Below are 27916 nucleotides of genomic sequence, written 5' to 3'. Positions count from 1 at the left end.
CCTCTGGCAGGAGATTCAAAACTATCACAGTATCACCTCTGCCAGGAGATTCAAAACTATCACAGTATCACCTCTGGCAGGAGATTCAAAACTATCACAGTATCACCTCTGCCAGGAGATTCAAAACTATCACAGTATCACCTCTGGCAGGAGATTCAAAACTATCACAGTATCACCTCTGCCAGGAGATTCAAAACTATCACAGTATCACCTCTGGCAGGAGATTCAAAACTATCACAGTATCACCTCTGGCAGGAGATTCAAAACTATCACAGTATCACCTCTGCCAGGAGATTCAAAACTATCACAGTATCACCTCTGCCAGGAGATTCAAAACTATCACAGTATCACCTCTGCCAGGAGATTCAAAACTATCACAGTATCACCTCTGCCAGGAGATTCAAAACTATCACAGTATCACCTCTGGCAGGAGATTCAAAACTATCACAGTATCACCTCTGCCAGGAGATTCAAAACTATCACAGTATCACCTCTGGCAGGAGATTCAAAACTATCACAGTATCACCTCTGCCAGGAGATTCAAAACTATCACAGTATCACCTCTGCCAGGAGATTCTAAACTATCACAGTATCACCTCTGCCAGGAGATTCAAAACTATCACAGTATCACCTCTGCCAGGAGATTCTAAACTATCACAGTATCACCTCTGCCAGGAGATTCAAAACTATCACAGTATCACCTCTGGCAGGAGATTCAAAACTATCACAGTATCACCTCTGCCAGGAGATTCAAAACTATCACAGTATCACCTCTGCCAGGAGATTCAAAACTATCAGTATCACCTCTGGCAGGAGATTCAAAACTATCACAGTATCACCTCTGCCAGGAGATTCAAAACTATCACAGTATCACCTCTGCCAGGAGATTCAAAACTATCAGTATCACCTCTGGCAGGAGATTCAAAACTATCACAGTATCACCTCTGCCAGGAGATTCAAAACTATCACAGTATCACCTCTGCCAGGAGATTCAAAACTATCACAGTATCACCTCTGCCAGGAGATTCAAAACTATCACAGTATCACCTCTGGCACTCAAATGGGAATAAACTGCTACATGTACTTACAGTTAACATAAAATTACAAAGCATAACACAAATAAATGTATCTCTATATTTTATTTCACATATTCCATGAAAATCAGCTGTATTTCACATTTAGAAAGAAATTGTTACATCTTGTACTAGAGAAAATATGAAAATACTGAATAGAATACATTCATGATCACATCTGCCTTAGAATTTCTAATTCATCACAACTCAAAACAGTATACTCAAAATATACATCACAAACACAAAGGATTATGGTTATATTAACTGGTGTGGTTATAAAAAGAAACACTTCCAAAAAACATAAGATTTTTAAAAACTTTAATAATATTTAGATTGTGCTTGAATTAGTTTAATCAATTTTATGTTTTATACTCTTATATCGATTAATGTAGTATAAGATATCAAATCTAAATATTCAGTGCCTTTGCCTACCCTGGTAAATTTCACTTTCCTTATTGTCCAGTGGCATATATTTCCTACCCAAGTTTAAGATTTACAAAGAAAAGTTTACTATCTTGTTTTAAATAGTCTTATATGTTACATTTGAGTTTAAAAAATTCTTTTTCAGAGTCAAAAGTAGAAAGTTTGAAATAACAATTATTTATTTTCAATGTTTTATTAAAGTAATCTGAAATTCATATAATGCACAACTTTTGGAGAAAATGGTAACAAGCCTCTGTTTCATCTTCAAGGAGTGAATTTTTGACTAATTATGACCTTCTTCCTCCCCCACATTCCAATGTAAATTTACTCACCCCAAGACTCTAATGTAATGTAAAAAGTTACCAAACCATCAAATAAGTCACCATAAACATAAATTCTATATTTTCAACATAAGTGGTGCGTTACCGGTATATCAAAATGAGACAATAATTACATGTACTTTTATAAGTTTATTTTTCGGTTATGTTTTACAATAGAATTCATACAGATACTAATCTATTAGCTTGGAATTCATCAATCCAAATTTACTATAAAAAGTCAGGTGACTTAACGATAAAACAGTTCATAAGGAACTACTTTAATTCTTGAATATAAGTAATTGAACTTGGGCAATATCAAATTAAAACTGGAGAATGTTTGTGTTTAAAAACTTGTATTATTTTTTCTAAAAGTACTGAAGTCTCAAATTGGTCAACACATGTATGTTTTATTCTGTCATTTGTTAAATATTTCCTTTCAATTTCTAAAATAAATATTTTCAGTAAATATCATGAATACCTGATTCACCTTTGAAAATCTCCTTCTCACTGCAAATCGAAAATCTCTGAGAATTTCAGTTTTTAAAAAAAATGTCAGACATGACCTAATTAAAGACAAAATTGTATAATATTTAGACGAAACCCATTTGGGCACTAATATAAGTTCCTTTCTGATATAAATTGTGGAAGATGAAAACTAAATAACAAACATTATAATTCAATTAACAAAATCTGTTCAACAAAACACGGTCAATAAAAACAATGAGCACATGACACACATTATTTTTCCTGCACACAGTTCACACAGTGTTTTATAAATACACAGAATTACACAGACACAGCATACATTTTTATGCTAGCACTAAGTTACAAACAGAAAACAGAAAATTCTTCATTAAACTAAAAATTCGGATGTGGTATTTTTCAAAATCTAAAAGAAGTTATCCTAAGTGGAGAAATGTTAAAGTAGTTTTTTAATGCATTTGTTGTACAAAGCTTTTAGAGTTGTAAATTTTGAAAACATGTAGTTATTTTCATAATATATATGCATTTGTTGTTGGCTGTTTTAAGTAAGCTATGTAAATTTCAAATTTCAGGAAATACTTATCTCAGGCTGTTAGTTGTTCTTATATGGTTTTATTTACATTATGAATTATTACATTGTGAAAAAATGAAAGGAAATAGACACTCCAATATTTTACAGTCTAATCATAAAAGAAGATTGTTAAATCAAAATAAAAATGCATGTTGATTCATAAAACTGTCCTGAGTTTCTTAGATTGGATTCATTTCACAATGTGTTGTGAGGATTTCAAAACTTCTAATTTTTGTCAAAGATATTTAACAATAACTTCTCTATACAGAAGTGAAAAAACTTAAATCATGGTAAAATCTAACAAACTTAAATCAACATCAGATAAAATCATTTTTTTAAGACTGTCAAAAATAAACATGAATCTGTTCATATCATCGCAAATATACAAAATAAATAAATAATGATGTTAACTTAACTCACATATTCTTAATAAATATTATGTTTATGATCATGGCAATGAATTTATTGGTAATTTATATTTCATAATTTAAATTTTAACTCTACAAAAAAATTTGCACGAAAAATAATGAGACTTTCACCAAGTAAATTGTTTTCAAATATGCTTCATGTGTAATACTTCTTGTATGAAATTCATATCCAGTCAAAAATGTAAGCTAACATTTTACAATGATTCTTGACATGTAGGAGGAAAAACATAGCAAAACTTAGTCTGAATATGTGCAGAATTTTTAATTGAATATTTTATTCCATGTAAGCTCTTTTCAATTACAAAATGTATCTGTAAATGATGGCATTATTATTTTAATTCTGAAAAATCCATTGCATCAAAATTTCACATAATATAGCTTTCAGTAATGTGTATTCTTAATTATCTTACCTCCTATACATTTCCAGGAATCTGATTGGTTAAAAGCATCCGCGTGCAAACCGTGTATATTTGATATTAGGTTAGTAGGGAGGCGGGGTTTATCTCATACACGGTTAGTAGTGGAGTTACGTCCCTTTATATTCTATATTAGGTAAGAAGGAGGCGGGGCTTATTTCATACACGGTTAGTTATGGTGTTATGTCCCTTTATAAAATCAAATCGGTACTGAGAAAATAACTTAAAAGTTCCAACAGACGAAGAAATTGATGATTAAGATTGAAATAAATTCATAAAACACATTTAAACCTTACAAGTCGTTATTGTTGGCATCTGTTTTTTGAAGGATCAATGGCCGAGTATTTTCTTAATGCTAACAGTATTGAAGACTTGCTCGTTTTGAGAATCACTAGTCTTAATTTCACATGTTAAGATAGTCGGTAAGATAAATTCGTTACATAGTATGCTAGTGACGTAATACGGTATATATGGGGTCAGTAAATTCCATATGGGGATTCGAGCTTCGCTCTCACCCCATATGGAATTTACTGACCCCATATATACCGTATTAGGTCACTAGCACACTATGTAACTAATATTATTTTGAATGAAGGATTTGATCATCTTTATTTGTGTTGGTATAATATGATACATGTAGCTGTTACAAATAGCAAAAGGAAAATGTATAATATGTAAATATAGCAACAATCAAAACATGATTATGATTTACATGATTATGATTTAATGGAACATATTATGTTTTAAGATATTCTATATATTTCATTTGAAAACTTATGTATACTAAGCGTTAATTGGAGAATATTTTTTCATCTTAAATTTTCATAATTTCAAAAGGGACCAATATTCACCAGACTTTATTTAATAGGATTTGAGTTTAATCAATTACTGATCACTTCATATATATAGAATAAATTGAGATTCATAGGTTAAGGAGATACAAAACAAATTATCTGTAATCTACAAAACAAATAACAATGCCATAGAAAATATAAAATATTACACGTTTCCTTTCTAGCGACTAGAAATTTGACACCAAAAATGCTGTTAGCACTTGTCAATAGAGCACACAATGAAATTTTAATTAGTAATCAATAAACTTTGATTTCATATTGAACATTAAAAAAAAATTAGTTCTGTAAAAAGTAAATTAACAAAAATACAGAACTCCGATGAAAAATCAAAATGGAAGTCCATAATAAATCATCTTTATGCCATGATGTCATTAATTGAACATGATCTGGTTACTTGGAATATTGAAATGAATTACTTTCTTGCACATGAATTGATGTGAATCCAGAATAGCACAAGTCAAAACAGTTATTATCATGATACAATAATATTTAATAAATTGGTCACTCACTGATATTACATAAACAGCTTAACAAAAACTTTAAGAAAATAACAAAAATTATATAGAAAAAAAACGACCATCTTTAATACCTTTTTACATTTCAAATCTGCCTTTTTTTATGACTACCATCATAATCAATTAAAAATGTCAACAATAAAACATAATATATTAAGATATAAATAGATATAATGAAATTAAAAACAAACTGCAACAAAATATAAAAATAATATCTATGTAATCATATTTATTTTTTATGTAATCATATTTTTTTACTATGTAATCGTATTTTGACTATGTAATCATATTTTGACTATGTAATCATATCAATTCACTTTGTAATCATATTTTTTGACTGTAATCATATCAATTTACCATGTTATCATATTTTGACTATGTAATCGTATTCTGAGAAGTACTTTATTCTGAGAATAGACAGAGAATACCATGAGACAGAAAGTAAACAAAATAATCATACAACTTTCATAAAATATTATTAGGTGATGACTGCATCTAAGGAAAAGGACCTGCACCCTCAAAATATACTTGTATATACTTCATTTATTAAATCAATTAACCAAGTGTAAATATATATATATATATATATATATGTAACATAGACATGCATACTCTTTCATACAGTTCACATTCTAAATTCATACACACTTATTTGATAAAACACATAAATATCAAATCCTTAAAATACACTAATCAGCACACTTACTAGCAATGAACAAACGAAAATGCTAGAAAAGTTCCAGTTTGTTTATATAAACATAGCTACCACTAATAAAAGCGTTAAAACCAAATCATTTTATTTGCTGGTCCACAAAAATACAATATCAAACATTTGATATGTTAATGGTTTCCATAGCAACTGTACTGGTCACCAAAGCATATAAGCTGGAACCCGTTTTAGTTCTCCGAACTTGCGACAGGACACAACATTTAGCTAGCTTGGTGATAAGAGCCAAGGATAACAGTGCTATACAACATCAGGTTTACTTCTTTGTCTGAAAAAGATGAAGTTCAAAATTACAGTGCTATACAACATCAGGTTTACTAATTTGTCTGAAAAAGATGAGTTGAAGATTACAGTGCAATACAACATCAGGTTTATTTCTTTGTCGGAAAAAGGTCATGTTCAAGATTACAGTGATATACAACATCAGGTCCAAGGACACAGTTATCGTCTTTTGGTTTTCGTTGTCTACAAATATAGTCCCTAGTGTGAACAGTGTATAACTTTGATTTTTAATTTGGTACACTTTCCCAATATATTTCTTGATATTTAATGCATGAAATATTAAGTAGGGGGATGAAATTACATGTTAAAAAAATTTGGGTGCTGAATCTTTATGTAAAGTAGTGATTTGGTCCAGTTCAAAAAGGTCAAATTTTATTACGTCTGAAGCTGTCAAACTGAATTTTAGACCCCCTTAACACAGAGTTGTCAATATTTTGAGTTAGAGCTGGTAGAAGTTTCTATAATTTTGATATTATTTGTCCCACCAGTAGTACCGTACACTACACTTTTAAAAAATATTTTTGAGATAGAGCAGGTGCGATTTTTTTTAATTTGAATTTATTGTCTAAAAAAATGCACTACGAATTAACTGTGTTCTCATGAGCATTCCTTTTTTTCGGAAAAAGGCCAAGTTCAAGATTAGTGTTATAAAAAGATTCTGTCTACTTCTGTGAATACAAAAGATATTGTTTTGAGATTACCATAAATAATAATGTCAGCTTTCTACTCATTCCTACTTAAAACATTGCATGGAACCAGGTTCAAAAAAATATAAGGAGATGTGATATGAATTTTTAAAATAATCAAATAGAAAGTAAAAAACAACTTTATAAAATAAACATTAAGGAAAAAATCTGTGTTACTCGACTTCAAATGAATTAAAGAATATGGCTTAAAATGATAACAATTATCTGAATTCCACTATTATTGCTGCTTAATAAGTTACAGTGGTGTTAACTTATAACAATTTAAACTGATTCTTAGTGATTTCCAGTTTACTGAAAAAATAACCAATTTTTTTCAAAATAAGAACCAAATTCATTATTGAGTATGTAGTCCAGAAAAAAGTGTGCTCAGTGACGGGCAATACAGCTGGTTTTCTAAAAGTTATTTACAATAAAAACTATCTTCAATATACAATTAAAACTATAAACAGGCTGACTACTTTCATCCAGATCATGCTTTCAGAAATTCTCTATACATTACATTTTTTTCATAATGCTCAAAGCCAAACTTTTGAAAGCCTGCTATTCTTTATTGTTTATTCACTATTGTTCATTCTGTACTAACTCTCATGCATGGTGAACTCTCAATCGTAGTTTTCAACAAGTTTCCTCAAGTTAAAATTGAGAATGGAAATGGGGAATGTGCCAAAGAGACAACAACCCGACCATAGAAAAAAACAACAGCAGAAGGTCACCAACAGGTCTTTAATGTAGCGAGAAATTCCTGCACCCATAGGCGTCCTTCAACTAGCATATATCAAATATCTGTTAAAATAGATTTTACTTTACCATTCCACAATTGGTTCATACAAAATAAATGAATTCACAGTATATCTTTTTTTAAAGGTATTTGAAATTCTACTTTTAAAGTTTTATGGTACTCCCTGTCTTTTAGATTAAAATCTTGACTCATTTTTTGTTTTAATTGCTCTTGATCTGGCTTTTTATTCATCTTATAGTTAGTAAAGACTATTCTACAAATAAAGTCTGAAGGAAGAACATAATTATACTATAGATCAAACTACAGGTACACTAGATAAATTCAAATGTAAGATATTTTTCCATAATGACAATCTGCTATTTTTTTTTACATTAAACAAACAAAATTCCAAATTTCAATAGATAAGATTCATAATTTCCAGCAACAACCTGGTTTTTCAGAATTTAACATTATACACACACAGATGCTTGATACGTATTGTACTTATGTAGATGCAAATCCAGGATTTCAGGGGGAGGCACTGATGAGAATAAGGTATAAGAGGACCTCATTTTTACCCAAATATTGCTGTAATTTTACCTTTATAACACTTCTTTTTTAGTTGAGGAAAGGAGGGGGGACTGAATCCATGCCTGCTATTGATCTAAGAGTTTACTTTAAAATACTGTTGGTAAACACCTAATGTCTTTAACCATGCTTAATGCAACACAAAGAAAACATTTTCAAGCTGTTTTTAGTAATATGCTAAACTAAAATATTTGAAACCAAGACAGACATGCCTGTCTTACCCAGAACAAAATGGACAGTTCTGTTTTACCCGCTACATAAATGGATCAAACTCCAATGGTGGTGGTGATGGGGTACCCTTAAAATGTAAAACAAATTATCTGTAGTTCTGTTATCTTTTTGTCAAGAAATGACACACTTTGAAATTACATAGTAATATATTTAAGGACCTTTTATGAAATCTCTACAATTAAATGCAAAATTTACAAGGGATACCAACCTGATAATTCAAAGTATTGCACAAAATAATGATAAGACCATGCACAAATTATAAGATAAGTGAAAATGTTGTTCAAGTGAACAAATATAAATAATGTCTCTTTTTAAATGAAAGGTCACTATCTCTGTAACATTGGAACAATTTTAAATCATAAAAAAGTTGTTTTATGTCATACATAATATATACACATATTGAACATTGGAACTTCATATAAGGGCCATTAGAACATTGAAGACATGATGACCGTAAATTTTCGGAAATTTGGCCCTGATCCGAGTTGGGTTTTTAAAAATAGTCTGATTGCTTAACAGTAACACAAATTTATATTGTATTTCAAGCATCTTTTAGATTTAAGCTTAATCTTGTCAGCGCTTTATTGCAAGGTAATTGTAGGTCATTTGTAAGCAAATGATACAGATTTATCTGTCTTTGTTTTTTAGCAGTCAGTCATAACTTTGACTATAACGTGCCGTTAGAAAGAAAACCATTGGCATTTATAGTTTGTGTTTATTGAAAGCACATAATCGAGCCTCATTCTCAATTTCGTCAATAAACAGATGAAACAAGGTCGGCGACAATTTGGTAACTTGTTCTCATCGATTCAATAATATACCAGCTATTTTGCTAACGATTTCAGGTGTTCACTTGACTGATGGGGCAATCACCAGTGCTTCTGCACAAATCTGATGAGAATTTTACTAGACTGAGGCTTCGGGTACCGCTAAACGTTGCAGATTGTCATAAAACATGTACAATGTAATCAAATTAAATAAATCATGTGGTTGATTTATACAGACTATTTTTACCCTCGACAGCATAAAAACCAAAACTTACTACTTTTATTTCACAAAGGTTTTTTAGCTAGAAAAAAATGTAGGCAACCTGAAATTATTTCCTTGCCATTGAAATTTTGAGTTGGCCACTAAATTTTCATGTCTGGTGGCCAGTTGGCAACTTCATTTCAGAAGCTACTTTGAGGGCTGATAAGGCAGATATTTATACATAAACATTAATGCTAATATTTTTTTTATATATTCAGGCATACATTTATTAAGAAATAACCAGAAATCTTACTAACTCACTAAAATGCAGAGGTAAATGTTAATATAGCATTAAATTCATATAATAATACATATATTATTTAAGGATGTACTTAGGTAAGGTTAGGTGAAAATTAATGAATTAAGAAGTTAAAATTGATACTATAAGCTGGTAGAGCATCAATTAAGGATAAACATAAGCTAAAAATATTGATAGGTCATGGACCTCCTTTTCGAGATATTTGAGAATTAAAATATGGCGGGAAAAGGCTGACTCGGACTTTTACCTTATATTTGCATTGGTATTATTGGGTCTCAAAACAAAAGAAAGAAAATAAAGATTCTTCTAAAATTTTGGAAAATGACATTTCATGAGCTATTTAGTCTTATGTGAAAAAATAAATGGGTGTTATGGGGCAAAATATTTTACATTGTATTGTATGGAAAAACACCAAGGAGTCCGAACATTTGACACAAATTTGTACATTTTTAAAGTAAAATGAGATTTTATTAAATAAATACTTACCATCATAAATTCTGAGTGCATCCATCTGCGCAAGTCTGACAGGCGGAAAACCCCAAATAAAAATATCATCCAATGAGAAGAGGGATGACCAGTGCCCGTATAACCATGCCTTTATATCATCCATTTAATTTCCCAACGTAAGCATGAAGCCATAGGAAAAAACAGGGGATGAAGGGGAGGTTGGGAGGGACCTTTAATTTATGATGGTAAGTATTTATTTAATAAAATCTCATTTTACTTTAAAAATGTACAATTTTATGTCAATAAATACGTTACCATCATAAATTCTGAGTGAAAAATAGAATCTAACACAAAGCTGAATCCCCTGAACCAGAAGATGCAGGAGGAAAGACAACTCTTTGTGCGGAAACTAAAGGTCCTAAGGAGTACAAACTCTGAGCTTGAGTAGCTAAAGACTGCAGATAATGAGAAATGAAAGAATTTTCAGTTCTCCAGAATCCTGCAGATAAGACTTCCTCTAAAGAAGCATTATTAAACAGGGCCCAGGAGGTAGAAATAGCTCTAACATCATAGGCTTTAATATGCATACTATTCAGAAGTTCTTCATTAGAAAAACTGTAAGCTAATTGAATAGTTTTACAGATCCAAGATGAAATGGTTTTTACAGACAAATCTTGTTTTCCTTTGTTAATAGGAATAAATAACCTGGAATTTGAGGAGGTGCGGAGACTTTGAGTTCTCTGAAGATACAAAAGTAAGACTCGGATAGGACAGAGTACTTTAGAACTTGAATCAACAGGAAGGGCTGGAATCACTATCGGTTCTGAACCTCTACCAGGAATTTGATTTTTGGCTAAAAAAGCTGGATCCGTTAATAGGGTAACAGATGACTTATCCCTATTAAAACGAAGGCAGTAATCAGCAGTGGAAAAAGCATGAATTTCACTTCTTCTTCTACCAGAAGCCAAGGCAAGAAGGAAACAACACTTATACGACAAAAACTTGATGTCAACCTTTTCCGCAGGTTCAAAAGGGTGGTTTTTTAAAGCTGATAAAACAAGACTCAAATTCCAAGACGGGATTAAAACTCTCTGTCTAGGGCGTTCAAGAGTGAAATTCTTAACTAAAAGAGAAACGAATTCATCATTACCAAAGTCTGGACCTCCAGACAGTTGAATCGTCCTAGAAATAGCTGATCTATAGCCTTTAATAGTAGAGGGAGATAATCCTTTCTCTTCAAAAAGGTGGATCAGAAAGTCTGCTAGTTGTTGTACAGAAATTTGGAAAGGATCAATTTCCTTCCCACTACACCAACTACTGAAGATAGTCCACTTGGCATCATAGACGATGTTAGTGGAATCTCTGACTGCCCTGGAGAGATGTCTGGCTGCGCATTCAGAAAAACCTCTCTCCTTGAAGCTATCCCTGAGAGAAGCCACGCGAAAAGATGTAGCTTCTCTGGATTGGGATGAAGTATCTTGCCCTTGAACTGGGACAAAAGATTGTGTCGTACTGGTAGCACCAGTGGACGAGCACATGATAGATGAAGAAGATCTGGAAACCAGGCTTGTTTGGGCCAAGCTGGAGCAATAAGAATGATCAACCCTTGCTCTGCTGAGATCTTCTGAAGAACTTGTGACAGAAATCTGAACGGTGGGAAAGCGTAAGCGAACATCCCGTCCCAAGGAACACTCATGCAGTCCACTGCGTAAGCTTTCGGATCTGGTACAGGAGACATGAACACTTGAATTTTGTAATTGAGGCTTGTTGCAAACAGGTCTACATGGGGAGACCCCCACTGAAGGGTTATTGCCTGAAATACTGATTGTAGAAGTTCCCACTCTGTATTGACTGGAGTAAGTGTTCTTGACAGAGCATCTGCTAACACATTGAGTTTCCCTGGGACATGACGAACTACAATCAATAGATGAATTGATTGCAAAGAAGAAGGATTTCTCTTGCTAAAAGATACAGCTCGTAACAATGAGTTCCCCCTTGGTTTCGCAAATAAGCCACCACAGTGGTGTTGTCCGTTGCTAGAACCAGAGATTTGTTCTGCAGTAGGGACTGAAAATGAGACAGGGCAAGAAGCACTGCCTTCATTTCTAGTATGTTGATGTGTTCCTTCAAAAGATCTGGAGTCCACACTCCTGACACTGAAAGACCTTCCAGATAAGCTCCCCAACCGAGGTTGGAGGCATCTGTGAACAGAGTCTGATTTGGAACTGGAGAGGACAGAAGTTGGCCTCTCAAAACGTTTGCTTGAGAAGTCCACCAAACCAAATGAGGACACAATTCCTGATGAATGATTGGAACTGGAAACTCCCAATTCTGTGAAGCTGGGAGCCAATGTTGATGTAGATAAAATTGAAGAGGTCGAATGTGAAGGCGACCAAGTGGAACAACATCGGCTAGAGAATTCAAGAGACCTAGCAGTTGTGAAAACTGGCGAGCAGTGACTGTTTTTTGAGATAGAAACAGATGAATTTTTGAACAAAGATTCTGAAACTTTTCCTGAGGAGGTCGAACAATGCACTGATGAGTAAGGTAATGTTCGCCTAGGAAAATAAAGTCCTGAGACGGAATGAGGTCCGACTTTTTCCAAGAAATGAGAAACCCCAGAGAGAGCAGCAATCTGATGACTACATCTGTATTGAGATAGAGTTTCTCGGGAGAAAGTTCCTTGATCAGTGAGTCGTCCAGGTAAGAATGAATCTGAATAGCCTGTGAATGAAGGTGAGCAATTGCTACCTGCATAATTTTGGTGAACGCTAGTGGTGCAGTTGACAGACCAAAAGGGAGAGCCCTGAACTGGTAAACCCTTTTGTTCCAAACAAACCGAAGGAATTTGCGGTATGACTGGCAAACTGGAACATGAAAATAAGCGTCCGTCAGGTCTAGGGATGTTGTCCACATACCTGGAAGAATAGAAGCTCTTATTGAACGATTGGTCTCCATTTTGAAATGGGGAATAATCATATAAGAGTTGAGGATAGACAAATCGATGACTGGTCTCATTCCTCCGGTCTTCTTCGATACAAGGAAGAGACGAGAATATAAACCTGGATCTATTGAAGATACAGGGACTTCCTCCACTGCCCTCTTTGTCAAAAGAGTCTCTACTTCTGTTGACAGAAGAAGAAATTTCTGTGGATCTTGAGTATTGGACAGTGGGATAGGAACAGGTGAAAGAGGTGGTTGTTCTTTGAATTGAAGAGTCAATCCCCCTCGAATTACTGACAGAACCCAACAATCTGAGGTAATACTTATCCATTTTTTTAGAAAATGAGTTAACCTCCCCCCTACTGGTAATTGAGAAAGAGGAGTTTTGTAGTACATCTCTGGATTGGGTTCTGACAGTAACGTACGAGGGGCAACTTCCTAGGAAGAGGGGTTGGCCCTCTTGCCACCTCTCTTAAAACTGTTAGGTTTAGACCTAGGGATTGAAGATTTCTTAGGTTTATTACCTCCATCATTATTGATTTTTCTCCTCTTCTCCTGAGAATTATAAGATGAGCCTCCAGCAGAGAATAACTACCTCGTTTAGAATTATTTCCCGAAACAGATACATTTACCTTCACTGGAACTGGAGTTTGATTGAGGTGTTTCTGTACCTCATCAAGTGGTAACCCAAATATCTTCTCATCCAAAGGAGACTTGATTAGAGCATCCTTAAGATTATCTGACACCTTTGCCTTCTCCAAAATTTCAGATCTTTTGGATAAGGTGCAGTTGGCGATGGAACCCATAATCAGCAATTGTGAGGCACCCAAAGCCTTGTCTACCTGTAATAGGAAAGGTTTGACCTCTGGTGGAAGAGAAGAGTCTTTGAGAACTGGGGCAACTGCTGATAAGAAATGTTCAGCAGTGCCTAGAACATGAGAAGCGTTTCTAAGAAGATTCTCTGTTTTCGACCAAACAGACTGAGTAAGACGCAGTCCATCGGTGGGTTTAGAAGAAATAGTAGATGATAATACTTTGTCACATTTGGGTACTAGTTTACCCAAAGTAGAGTCAAAAATTTCATAATCCTTCGAGCGGAACTGCTCAGAGAATGAGGCCAGACCGAAACCACTAATCTGGGAAAATTGGGACTCATTAGACACAATCCCATCATTAATGATCTGTAAAGAGTTGGACATATGATTAGACTGTGGAAAACTACTATGAGATTTATTATCATCTACAGACAGACCACATGAAGCCTCAAAGGTGGAGGTTAATTTCTTGGGTCTGGGAGGTGACTGAAAAGGCACCTTGTTGACATCTCTCATGATAGTATAGACAGAATCTCTGAGATCCTTCAAGGAGGAAGGAGCATCTTCAGTCTCTGGTTCTTTACCAGAATTGGTAGAAGACTGACCAATTACAGATGAAGCTAAAGACACAGGAACAGAAGGTTGAGAAACCTGAACTGAGTTGTCATCTTCATCCGAAGTAAACCCTTCTTCTTGGCTGCCTGGGGCGACTGAAAAACGTTCCTCATCACTGTCTTCCAGATCACTTTCAATGTCATGATCTGGACGGAGTGAAATCACTGGAGAACTTGACTTATTGGCATTGTTCTCTAGTGTACACAGGCGATTGGAGAAGGAAGTCAATTCCGAAGAAATAGATTGACGAAAATCATCCAAAATACTCTTGAACCCATCTAAGGAGGGGCCAGAGTTAGCTACCTGATTAGACTGATGCCCAACAGAAGAGGTAGGCAGAGCAGCAGGTACAGATATACTACTACTCCTACTAGACACTGCTACAGGAGGAGCAGGAACTGACAGATTAGGAGTAGTACTCTGTGGAACAATAACTGGTGTTGGTCCACAATAAGGCCAGAAACCTGGAAAGGGCTGACTAGGAAAAACCTGATTAGGAAAACCTTGACCAGGAAACCCTTGACCATGAAAACCCTGACCAGAAAAGCCTGAATAAGGATAACCCTGAGACCAAGGAGGTCTAGACCATGACATGGCATTACTAGCTGATGCCGGTAAAGTTAAGCCACAATAGGATGCTGGTGCTCTAGAACCAGGTAAGTTTAAACCCATAGAGATACCAGGGTAAGATGAAATGGACCCTGTGGTGTCAACTGGCCTAGAAAAAGTGTGTGTAACCGTAGCAGTGGTAGGGACACCTCCATCGTAACCGACAGAACCTGCATGCAGGGTCTGTTGTCCGGTCTTAGTAGTCACCGAAGTAAAAACGTCGGTTAATTGACTACTAATAGGAGGGGTTCCCTGCCCTACCGCTGTTACGGTCACAGGAAAAGGTAATGAACCGTCTAAGAAAACATCGTTACCTGTAATGGCCTCGTAAGGACTGGGAGCATTAAACTCCATAATTAAATAATTATGAAGTTAAACACTTATAACAACAATATAATAACAAAAAATGTCAAATAAATAATGGTATGGGGATACCTACGATATTCAATATATAAAAAACAAAAAACTTTAGTCTTCTCTGTAAGTTATGTAATAATACAAAAATACGTGTGTCTTGGTGCGCAGGCGGAAATTAAATGGATGATATAAAGGCATGGTTATACGGGCACTGGTCATCCCTCTTCTCATTGGATGATATTTTTATTTGGGGTTTTCCGCCTGTCAGACTTGCGCAGATGGATGCACTCAGAATTTATGATGGTAACGTATTTATTGACATAAAATCCAAAACCTCACCCAAGTACATCCTTAAGCAATAAAATTTGAGATGAAGTAAAGTCTGCAAGTCTTGAAAGTCTTCTAAAGTAATTAGCTTATCTATCCTAATATTATTATTATGTAAAATAAGGTACATGTATTTCCTCACAATACATGATGCAATCACTTCTTCCTTTTCTAGATTCACTTTTTTCTTTGACTGATCAGGCTGAAGGTCATGTTCAATTTAAACACAATTACATAGGGGTCAGCCTTAAATTATAGTGTATACTATGTTAAACTTATAAACAGATTAGTTCTTGTCTTTGGAAGCAAATTGTATGTGTGATTAACAATGAAGCAGTAGCTCCCAAAACTCCTATTTGGGCATTTCAGAGTGGCAAATCTAACTTTGAAGAAATCCTGCATCATGATTGGAGGAAATAAGCAAACAAATAACATGTGACATCAGTAAGAAACATATGTATTAGTAATAAGAGTGTTGTACAATATCCATGGCTCATTTCCTTCCTAACCAACATTTGAAATTTATTTTTATTAAAATTCAAAATAAATGCATAGTTTTTCAAAGTTTGATCAGCCATGAATATTCTTAATACATTAAAACAGTGCAGTGACTCACTGGTTGCCTTGGTGATTCAGTGTCACACTCTTGGTCCTGAAGTGAAGCATGTCATATAAGCTCTTTGTCACAGCACACAAATTATTTAACAAAACTTTGACAGGAAAGCAAAGAAGTGTGGTAATAGTCTTAAAACCTGAAGAAACGTGATCATAGGTTCTCACGGACCTCACACTTTCATGATGATACAATTCCTACCTTATTTCCACATTGCAGTTTTCTTTTTATTGATAGGTTTAATCTACATTCATCAATTTAAAAGTTATTTTTCATACAGGTATACAACTTTTTCTTCCAACTTCCAATCTGAGTAAAACTGAAGTTTTAACGAGCTCATTTTAATATTTTAAAATCTTGTTTTCGTATTTTTCTTACTACCTATCGCAAGTCATACAGTTAGTTTGACTAAAAGGAAAGTATTTAATGTACAGTCCTTACCTCTTCCTCATCCCAGCCTTCACTCGCCCCGGCAAGTTGATAATGCTTCTTTCTGATTTCTCCAAGCTTGTACCTCTCCGTTTCTAATTCCTTTTCTAACTCAAGTACTCGCACCTTTAAAAAGTGTTAAATTGATTTATTTATATTTGGTATTAATTCACTTTTTTTACATCATTAATATGAATAAAAAGAGATGTGGGATGTAAGTCAATATGGGTGTGGAGGTGGGAAGGGGGGGGGGCTTATGCTCCCTCTTTATCCTGACCTGATTTACCACTGATATTTTTGTTTAAAATTTCGTATGATTACTCTTGTGTTTAATGTACACTTTACAATTTCGACTTGCCACTTGTATCTCGTGTAGACGCACTGTTTAAACAAGACAATCGATATAATTCTTATGGGTTGATCTAATCTATAACCATTCTCTGGGGTTGATTAATTCTCAGTTTAGGGGTAGATTAGGAATATTTCCATAATAATTTAATAGGTGGTTAGAAGGTTTTCATCTAAAAGAATGTTGTCTGTACCATTAAGTAATTATAGTAGTCCACGTTTGAATATTTATATGTATACACAGTGTTTACATACCTGGGACTGCATCTCATTCTTTTTAGTCTGCATCAGTGAAAGTTTAGAGAAATCCATAAGGCCTATAATAAAATAATCAATGATAACAAAATATGATTACTGTTAATTAAAACTTCATTGACTGTTTCAATCAAGTTTTCAAGGGACAAAGTTCAACTTTTGTTGATTTTGAGGTAGATAGAAATACATAAAGATTTTTAAAAATTACAAAGATATCAATATTTTAGTTAGGCAAAAGGGGAGGTATTACCAGATTTATACATCATTTTTTGCCTGTACCAAGTCTAGACTATTCGTTTTCGTTGTTGTTTGTCTATGTACATTAAATTTCTATGATGCGTTAGAGTGGTCTGTTGTACTGTTAAATATTTGGCAAGTCCTACATCTACTTAATGAATTATTTAGCAAATGAACCTTCATTCTGTTAACAAATTCAATTAGATCATTTCAACCAATAAATTATGTCTGAAACAGTAATGTACCCAAAATGCTATACAAATTCTGAATCTGCTAATCTCAACTCTATTTGATAAAAATAAGTTACCTCGTTCTTCAATAATTTGTGATCCTTCCCTTGCTGATCCCACAACCTTTCCAGTATTTTCAGTCACCCCTTTGGATGCCTCTGATAATGAAGTCAGTTTCTTACTCCTCCTATCAGCCTTGACCTTTGAGGCAACAACCAGTTGAGCTGTACTTGCAGCAATCTCATTAGAACAGACAATTAACTCCTCAAACTTCCCTTCTCCCCTCACTACCTTGTCTGCAGCTTCCCTATAAATATTCAATAATTCTACTGTTAATTAGAAATTTTTGCATGCATTTATTATCGCAATTTTTAGCTTTCAAAATGTGCTTATGGGCATTAATAAGATTAAGGTTAAGGTGGTACCAAATACCTTGACTAAAATTAATTTGGATTGTTTAATTTTCATAAAACTTTGACAAATATTAACTTTGACCCTTTGACAAAAAAATAGAAAAATCAAAAAATTGAACGACACTTTATCGAAAATATTTCATCTGATATATGACGTTTGACAAAAAAAAATTTTGATCATTTGACAAATACTAACTTTGATCCTTTGACAAAAAAAAAGAAAAATCAAAAAATTGAACGACACTTTATCGAAAATATTTCATCTGATATATAACATTTGACAAAAAATAATTTTGATCATTGAAATGCTTAACAATTCCTTAACAAAAGAATGTGAGTTATCTCCCTGTAGTATTATGTACCACCTTAATCCAGAATATATTTGGTTTACAACAAATATTATATCTTGTCATTTAAAATAACTTACATCAATGCTGTGGCTCCCCAGCCTACAGCTTTAGCTGCTGATAACAATCCTTCTGTCCATCTGTGATTCTTCTTATAAAACTCTTTCTCTGTTGATGTTCCCTATAAAACAATATTTAATAAGATGAGGTGATATAAATAAGAAAGACTTCTTCAATAATCATAGAATATGGTAAAATTTGTGTATAGGTACCAATTTAATGCTCTTCCATCTGTATTGTTATGAATTTTAACACAGTATTATGTCTCAAAACAAAAATGATTTATATTGTTAGAGTCATTTTTTTAATTTCAAAATAGTGAGATTAAAAGTTACAGAAAAATCAAAATCCTTTGAAGAACAATACTTTTCATATTTTTTTTTACAATAAATAAATAAATACAAATAACTGCTGCATCAATGCTAATGTACTACAGTATTGTTGTCATCTTCCATTAAAAAAAGTCTAAATGATATGCATTAATGGCTCTAAATAATAATGTGTATTACTCACCCTGCCCTGTGCCACTATTTCCTTCTGTAAATCTCTTGATCTTTCTATCAATATTCTTATTGCCTACAATTAATACATTTGTTCTAAAATTCTTTAAATATAATAAGAATATTGTGTTGTGTTTGCAGGTAATGTTTTGAAGCATAGTCACTTATTCCAATTTATCAAAAGAAAACTGAAAATGAGGTAAATTTGCAACAGATTTGTACTTATTCTTAGTTGTGCTGTAACACAAGATTAGAGAGAAGCCTACCGGGTAAGCGTTCATAAACTTATCTAACAGGACCACAGTCTATATATGCTGGTCCCAAGACTGTCGTTTGTCTGTCATATTTTTTTCCCCATTTATTATTTTGTTCATCAATCAGGTTGTTTTATTGTTTTACATTTGGTCAAGTCTGTGCCTTTTGCTTACTTTATGGTATGGGTTTTGATCATTGTATGACGTTCTATGTTCTAAAATTCTTAAATCTTCTTCATTTTGAATCTGTATTAGGGATAATCGAAACCTTATCAAGCATTTGGTGACTTCATTTTTGCCTTGGGGATACAGATAGCTAAACAATGTCAAATAAATACTGACTTGACAGGATTTTGTCTGAGATAAATTAAAATCAAAATCAAACTTTTGAAATCAAAATTCCTTAACCTATGGATAGTATTTACATATACTTACATGCATAAGACTAGTACAAGAGTCTAGTATACTCTCGTTTACTTTCAATTCTACACCACTTGTCGCTTCTCTTGTCTTCTCTAACATTTCCTAAATACATAATAATACAGCTAAATGTTATCCTGTGGGTTCATTATCATTCGTCAGATATCAATTATTCATGGATTACATTGGTAAGGTGAACAACTAATTTAAACAATCAACAAAATACAAATCTACAATAGGAATGTGTGCAGACTTTCATTATACCATGGAATCAAATATCAATGATATTGATTACCATGAAAATAAATGAATCCACAGTATTGCTTACAATGTTACTTCTTGTCCAAATCAATACTGTCAATGTCTTCCAGTTGTTTATTGTTGAAGGCCAATCAGTGATCTATAGGTTTTTACTTCTATTTCATTTGGTCTTTGTTTAAGAGTTTCTTTTGGCAATCATTCCAAATCTTCTCATCTTTATATAAACAAAGAAGATAGCAGGAAAAAAATAAACTCTTCTCATTGACATTTCTGTACAATTATTCATAATTTTTTGATTGGTTGCTGTCTCATTGATGATCACCCACATTTTTAGTCCACCTCAAAGACTCTTTCCTACTTACAGCTATTCTCCTAGCAGCCATCTCAATAGCTGATGTAGTGGACTGCATCTCTGTATCGACCAGGTCCCCAATCTCCTTCTCTTTGATCTCCACAGACTTGGGAACCAGATCTTCTGCCAGTGTTATCATTTTCTTTACACACTGTACAGCATGGTTAACATCAGATTCTATGCTAGCACCTGCAACATATTTACATTCAAAATGAGAAACATGAGAAATATCTTTGAAAAGACAGATCAATGTCTGGTAATAATTTACATTTTAGGTACATCCATCTACTACCAATGTAATCACTGGTAGCATTGTGCACAGTTTCTAATTCAGACTTAACTTTTTCAATTATTACTCCTTCACTATTATGAATCAATCAATTTTGTAATAATTTCTCTAACACATGAACCCCATCGTCTGTAGGGATATAAGTTATAATGGCTTCAATTTTCATTTCACCAAATTCAAGGATTACAAATTCATTAGACCAGTTGACTAAGGAAAATAATAGCAAATTGTGACTTGTAGGCAGTAGTCTTTAATATAACGTATCTTAATTCTTACCAAAACTTAAGTAGGAAATCAAGTACACTATTTTAAGGCTTGACATGAATTTTCTATGTATTATTTACAATCTAACATGTATTTACCTTGTCCTAATGTATCAAGCACCTTAAGTCCACTTTCACCAGCTTCTCTACAAGCATTACCTAACTCTGCAATATGAAGAGTAATTATATTTCATTGAAACTTTTTTAAAGTCAATTTGATATACTGTAAACCAACTTATTTTAGCGAGCTTTTTAATTTCGCGACTTTCGCGAGTAGAAAAACAACACGAATATAAATCGTCGCGAATGTGTAAAACAAATGGATCTTTCCTTATTAAACGTCATCAAATAAATCAGACAATCGCAAAATTAGATAGCCGCGAAGTGGTCAAGAAAGGGTAAAACGCGAAATAAAGTATCCACGAAAAAAAGTTGGTTTACATTTACAGTAGTTCTTACTATAAGAAATATCAAAGTGAAAGAATATGCTCCTTACAGTTAATCAATGCTTTAACAATCTGGGTACCATTCATAATATCTATTTTGCTAACTGTTTCATTATTCAAAGAAATAAAATTAACTGTGAACACTTCACAAAGTCATGCATTTAAAGGAACTACAGTAATATATTTTTAATAGATCTAACCACACAAACACCTCCAAAATACATACTTTATTATTATAACAACAATGAAAACAATATATTGGGGTTTTGTATAACCAAACTATTCTTGATTTTGGTAAGAGTATGAGCATGTTTATGCATAACATTTACATAGTTTTATCAGAAAAAAATCATTAAACACTTTTTTATTTTTTGGACCCTTGTTTTTCTCTGATACAGACAAAACTAAAAAAAATTGTCAAGTCTTACCTTCCCCAGCTTCAAGGTTAGCTGAATGTGTTGTAGCAATACCATGAATCACACAGTCTCCAAAGTGATGTGAAAATCCAGTGATTGTTTTAACAAGATTGGCCAACTCTGAAATGATAATATTGTTTCATTTATACAGTAAAACTTTCATATAGTTGAAAGATATATGTTTAATGACATTCAAAGTACAGATGATTAAAATTAATCCTTTTCATTTTGAAATTATGACTACTTTTCATAATTTTGCAATCACTTGTCAATTTGAAAAATATAGACATTTAATTTCAACCAAATGGACAATATGTTCTTAGTTTACACGGAGCAGAAATAGTTTAATTAATTGTGAAGTTCTTTAGTATTCAATCTTTTGTTGAAAGTTTAGCTTTTAATATTTTTTTACAATTCATCCTAATGTTGACTGTATACCTGTTTTGTCACCGTTATATTTTCCCTGCATTCCTTTGATCGTTTCCAAACTAGATAGCACTGGTTCTGTTCTCATTAACAAGAATTCTAAACACAAAATAATAGTCATTACAGTACACAGACAATACATGTACTTGGTTTTATTGTAAACTTTCAAGAAAATTATCATACAAATAAATAAAACAAGAATGTGTCCATAGTACACGGATGCCCTATCTGCACTAATATTTTCTATGTTCAGTGGACTGTTAAAATGGGGTAAAATCTCTAATTTGGCATAAAAATTAGAAAGATCATATTATAAAGAACTTGTGTACTAAGTTTCAAGTTGATTGGACTTCAACCTCATCAAAAACTACCTCGACCAAAAACTTTAACATAAAGCGGGACAAACGAACGGACAAACAGACAGACAAATGAACGGACACACAGACTAGAAAACAAAATGCCCATAAATGGGGCATAAAATTAATGAGGTATAGTATTTAATGCTAATTTGCAAATGAGACAACTATTAATCAAAGTTCAAATGAAGTGAATGTTAGCAATTATAGCCCTGTTACATTTACTTACCTGCTGTACATTTCACAGCTATGTGTGTAGGATTTTGAAACTGATCTAAAGCATCTTGTATAATGACCTTGCCCTCTTTTATAGACGCATCTGTAAGAAAAAGTATCTAAATGTTGGTACAACTAACAAATGTTCAATGAAATGCAACCAGAGAATTATAATATCTCATTCAAAACAGAAAATTCTTTGTAAAGTACTGGACTTGACCCGTATTCAACATTGACAATCAAAACTTATTTAATAGAAGTCTTATTTCTGGATAATATTTCAAATTTTTATGTTAACTAACAGGCATCAGCAGGCTAATATGAAACATAATATATAAGCATGCCTTGCCATGCAAACATAAACAAATTTCACCTTGATGAATTCTACTATAAAATCTATATGAACAATAAACACACAAAAAATTCTTGCCTAAAATTGAAATAGCCAGTCTTACCCAATAGTTGTTTATGTATCAAATCTATATCTCCTGATAGTTTTTGTTCTGTGTTTTGTTTTTCTGATTGACTTTGACTCAGTCTGGATTCTAAATCTGATATCTGCTGTTTAAGCTGTTGTTCTAAAGATTTCTTGTCTGACATTTCTTGTTCCAATTTTGTCTAGAAAATAAAATAAACATTGCTACATCTGAGAGCTAGTGTCTGATATTTCATAATTTATTTCACATATTTATTTAAGAAAAATAAAATACATTAAGATATTAAAGCTGAATTAGGACCTGTGTAGCATACTAGTAAGAAACCTCTTTGCAGAATGAAATGGCATGGGAAATGTAATTAATACTCCCAACTCCATTTTCATATGGATAACTCTAAACCAACAGAATATGATGATTTTGAAAAATCAAATTAAACATATGGTGATAATTTTTTAATTTTCAATAGAGGTATTACATCCACATACCTTTAACTCTTGTAATTGATGATCAAGTTCAGTGTCTGAAGACTCTTTTTCTATTTTTAATGCTGTAAATTGTTGTTGTAGAGTAGTTATTTCCCCTGTTAGAGAAGTTTCCTGTGTCCTTTTTTCATCCTCCAATTCATTTAACTGTGTTTGCAGATTAGAACATTCTTCTTCAGATGCTTGTAACTGGTTCATTAAACTAGACTTAGTGTCCTCCAACATCTTCAATTGATTTTCTAAATGCTGAAAGATATTTAAGTGTTTGAAAATTTCCTATTACAAATAATAACTAGATGTAAAATAATGCATATGTCATTTTCTTTACTTACATTTAGTACTTAGAAAAAAGATTACACTACACTCTGAAATTGTAACTAAAATGGTGGTTTCTAAAAAAAACCACCTAAAGTTACTAATAGTTTTTAAATAATGCATCCTTTGGGTAAATACTATTCCAGGTAGTCTACACCTCTATGCAATATGTCAGACTGAAATAACTACATTTAATTTTTAGTTTCAGATCAGTTACATTTAAGTGTAATGCTCCCAATGTTCATACCAGTTTGATTTTTATAAACTTTTGGTATGAGCAATTGAGCATAGCTTAGCAGTTTTTCTCAATGCTTCACATTTTTATGAAATGCTACCTAAATTGTCAGTAATTTTTATATTCCTAAATCCTAGCTGCACAGTTTATGTAGTAAATCAAGTATTTTGTTACTTTTCTTTTAAAGTTTTATATAAACATGTGCTATAAACAAATAGAAGATGAACATAAGTAACATAGTACACTGGTTAATTAACTAGGTCTAAACAGGACAAAACCCTTAAGAATAGATAAAGGTTTGTAGTAATGTTATAAACTGAATTTATCATATCTACATGTATTTTTCCCAATGCTTATTTATTTTACTTTCAATACACTCTTTATTGGGTCTAACAATGAAACATCATCTTATTTTACAACACCATGAACATTTTAAAATATACCTCAATGTGGATGTCTTCCATGTTCTTCACTAAGTCTGGATTCTGTAAATATGTGCATGTTACATCAGACATAGCTGTAGGGTACCAGTAACTACATGCCTCTGGTACCTAACAGCTGATAATGTCACATGTTACATCAGACATAGCTGCAGGGTACCAGTATCTACATGCTTCTGGTACAAAACAGCAGAAAATGTTACATGCACATCATTCTAATTCAGCGGTGTAGGGTTCTCAAAATTAAACCATGCATTTTTAATGCACATTTACATTCTGGGGGTTCTCGATATTCAACCATGCATTTTTAATGCACATTTACATTCTGAATCAAGACCATGCACAATATAACATGCCAACCTCTTTATCTGTTTGTAAATCTGTATTTTTAGCCATTGTCATGGCCAGCTGGGACGAGGTCTGGTCAGCACTTTGTTTTAGACTTTCCTGAATGACCTTTCTCTCTTGTTCTATTCGATCCATCTCTGATTTGGATTCCTAAATCAAAAACATGCAACATGCAAGTCACAAACACAATGCATAAAAGATTAAAAACTAGAACAATAACAGACTGATCCATTCCAATTAATTAGATGACAGACAATTCACCATTTTAGTTCATAGCTAACAGAAACAAGCTGCTCACATTCATTTTCATTACAGTGAAACCGAGAAAAAAAAGTATCACAACTACACAAAACTCTCTTTATTTACAAGTGTCTGAGACCAGATTATTATTAATTTTTTCTAAATCTTTTTCATACTATTTACTAGCCATCACTTCCATGCATTTTTGTAACAGGAATTACATTGCCATGCTTTTGATTTTCATTGTCAAGGAAGAAACTGGTACAAGTTAATAACTAATTTAATTTAGTTTTAGTTATCTATTCAATTGGATCAGTTTTGTATTAGTTAAAGTATCTAAATCTCATTCATTAACTTCACATGCGAGCATTTATTTTAGTACAGCCAAAAATTGTATTCATAAGAGTTTCAAAAAAATATCAGGTGTAATTTTGTAATTTCAGTACAGTAACATAAATATACAAAATATTTTGGCATTAAAACTGTTAACAAAAGTGTTCCCTATTGATATAATGAAATTACTTTTAACAAATTGAAACGTTATGGTGACTTGAATAACACCGGTATCAGTCAGATTACAATTCTACCTTGACAGGTAAGTTTGTATTTAGCCTATAAAATACTTATTTAGCCTTGAGAATTGAAAGGTCAGTTTCCCATTCATTCATACATTAGAGGTTGATAAATTTGGCTTCATGCCATTTACCTTGTCCAAAATTAAGGTCACTTTATTGTTATTGTGATATTGTTAAAGTACAAAAGAACCCTATATTCTGACCAATACTTAAAACTTTGTGCATCTTGATTTAATTGTTAAAAATCTGTTAATGTTGAATTTTAGGGGTTATTTTAGGCCTTTTAATTACATATTTCTTTACATGGTAGTTTTTTTTTCAGATATAAAAAAAACTATCTGCTTGACTGTTATAGAAATAGACTATGCTTGCAGTGTCTTGTTTTTTGTTTACACCAACTCTGACAGATTATTATTAAGTTGCAAAATATTTTAAATGAGAGCTGAAATTTTTTCTATCTTTAAATGTGCATTGAACAATGTTGAAGGTTAAATAATCATAATGTGAACAAGAATGAAGAAAACATCTTGGTCCCAAAAAAACCCATCATCAACCAGGATATAATATTCCAAATTTCAATTTATTATACTAAAATCAGTTGAAATTTCAAGCCACTATTTTGCATGTTTACAATGTAGGTCATGTCCCAACAGAAAATCAATGAATTTGACAGTACAATGTACTTTTAGCACAAACACATAAGGTCACTGTGAAATAGACATCTAGGGCAAGAAACAGTCAGTTATACCAAACCAGTTTGACTAGATGTCTAGTTGAAAACCAGTTTGACTAGATGTGTCCTATATTTTGACAATGTAAATGACATGAGGACCTGCATGGGTTTTTTAATATCTGTATTCTTTAAATTTTTAGGGCATTTTTCTTTTAATAGCCCTAAAAATAACTCTCATTCTGTTAAGCAAATTCTCATGAAGATTTTACCATATAGTCTTTCTGTTACAAGATTATTTATCAATTATGCACATTGATCATTATATTATCGGTATTGCATTACAGTTACCTAAGTTTCCTTTTTATTTTGCACATTTATTCTTTATACTTTTGCACCGCATTATTCTCTATTCTTTATTTTGTTGTTCATTTTCTCTATTCTCTATTTTTTGTTGCTATTACATTTATTCTCTATTCTGTAAACCCCATTCTGACCCTTATAGGTAAACTTCTATTGTATGAATGGGATAAACTGACCTTTCAATTCTCAAGGCTAAATAAGTATTTTATAGGCTAAATACAAACTTACCTGTCAAGGTAGAATTGTAATCTGAGTGATACTGGTGTTATTCAAGTCACCATAAATAATAAACAAAAGTAATATTACTATTATAAAACTTTAAAAAAAAAGTTATCTAACTTAATTTTTTAAGAAAAATATATATGTTGCCATCAATATCTGATCATCCTTTATTAAGTACATGCTTTGTTGTAAGTGTTGTAATCTGTATTTTCTTGCATATTAAGTTTTGTTTGTTTTCTTGATTTTTTTTGTGTTTTGTCATCATAATGATTTAAATGATCAAACTGTCATACATTAGGAAATGTTGTTTTGAAAGCTACTAAATCTTGTTTTTCATGAGAATATGAATATATCTATTCTGTATTTTTTTATACTCAAAACAAGTGATTTTGTAAAAACATGTTTTCAAAATCTTGTAAAAATTCTTCATATTATTATACAATATGTTTAGAACAACGGCATAAATAAATTGTTGATCTTTCCCTGTAAGGGGTATTTTCGCTGATATGCCTCGCTCCTAAAAATGCTAAGCTGATATCTGTTTGAAATTTGTTTGTTTTTTTCTTTTCAAAATCTCCATTTTGTTCACTAACCTGTAGTAATTGTTCCTTTTCAGCAACAGTTCTTTTCTCTGCATCTAATTTCTTTGTTACTTCAGCATTCTGTAAATATATTAAAACTCTGTATTAGTATAGTGAAAACAAGCTAAAACTTAGATATT

At 32.6% G+C, this 27916-nt stretch overlaps 1 protein-coding gene across 14 annotated transcripts in view; it reads right to left on the bottom strand.

Moving 5' to 3' along the window:
* Window positions 1–4321: 4321 nt before the first annotated feature.
* Window positions 4322–27916, bottom strand: part of LOC139528055 (huntingtin-interacting protein 1-like) — a 49863-nt gene continuing 26268 nt past the window's right edge. For 3 of the 14 annotated variants that reach the window (XM_071323848.1, XM_071323846.1, XM_071323847.1), the window contains 18 exons: window positions 27789–27857; window positions 25138–25275; window positions 23791–24033; window positions 23324–23486; window positions 22882–22971; window positions 22309–22395; window positions 21883–21990; window positions 21108–21173; window positions 20467–20645; window positions 19859–19948; window positions 19183–19245; window positions 18690–18790; window positions 17927–18156; window positions 17383–17444; window positions 16792–16905; window positions 16354–16389; window positions 8327–8403; window positions 5942–6078 (listed from right to left, as the gene is read on the bottom strand). In XM_071323848.1, the coding sequence (XP_071179949.1) occupies window positions 8359–8403; window positions 16354–16389; window positions 16792–16905; window positions 17383–17444; window positions 17927–18156; window positions 18690–18790; window positions 19183–19245; window positions 19859–19948; window positions 20467–20645; window positions 21108–21173; window positions 21883–21990; window positions 22309–22395; window positions 22882–22971; window positions 23324–23486; window positions 23791–24033; window positions 25138–25275; window positions 27789–27857 (1884 nt within the window). In that variant the 3' untranslated portion in view covers window positions 5942–6078; window positions 8327–8358. Of the gene's footprint in view, window positions 6079–8326; window positions 8404–16353; window positions 16390–16551; window positions 16595–16791; window positions 16906–17382; window positions 17445–17926; window positions 18157–18689; window positions 18791–19182; window positions 19246–19858; window positions 19949–20466; window positions 20646–21107; window positions 21174–21882; window positions 21991–22308; window positions 22396–22881; window positions 22972–23323; window positions 23487–23790; window positions 24034–24780; window positions 24823–25137; window positions 25276–27788; window positions 27858–27916 lie in introns of those variants that run through there. The other 11 variants (XM_071323858.1, XM_071323857.1, XM_071323856.1 and 8 more) reach the window with 9 other exon arrangements.

Source organism: Mytilus edulis, chromosome 6, assembly GCF_963676685.1.
Source record: "Mytilus edulis chromosome 6, xbMytEdul2.2, whole genome shotgun sequence".
Lineage (NCBI taxonomy): Eukaryota > Metazoa > Mollusca > Bivalvia > Mytilida > Mytilidae > Mytilus > Mytilus edulis.
The sequence above is the reverse complement of the archived record's forward strand: the minus strand, read 5'-3'. Positions and strand labels throughout refer to the sequence as shown.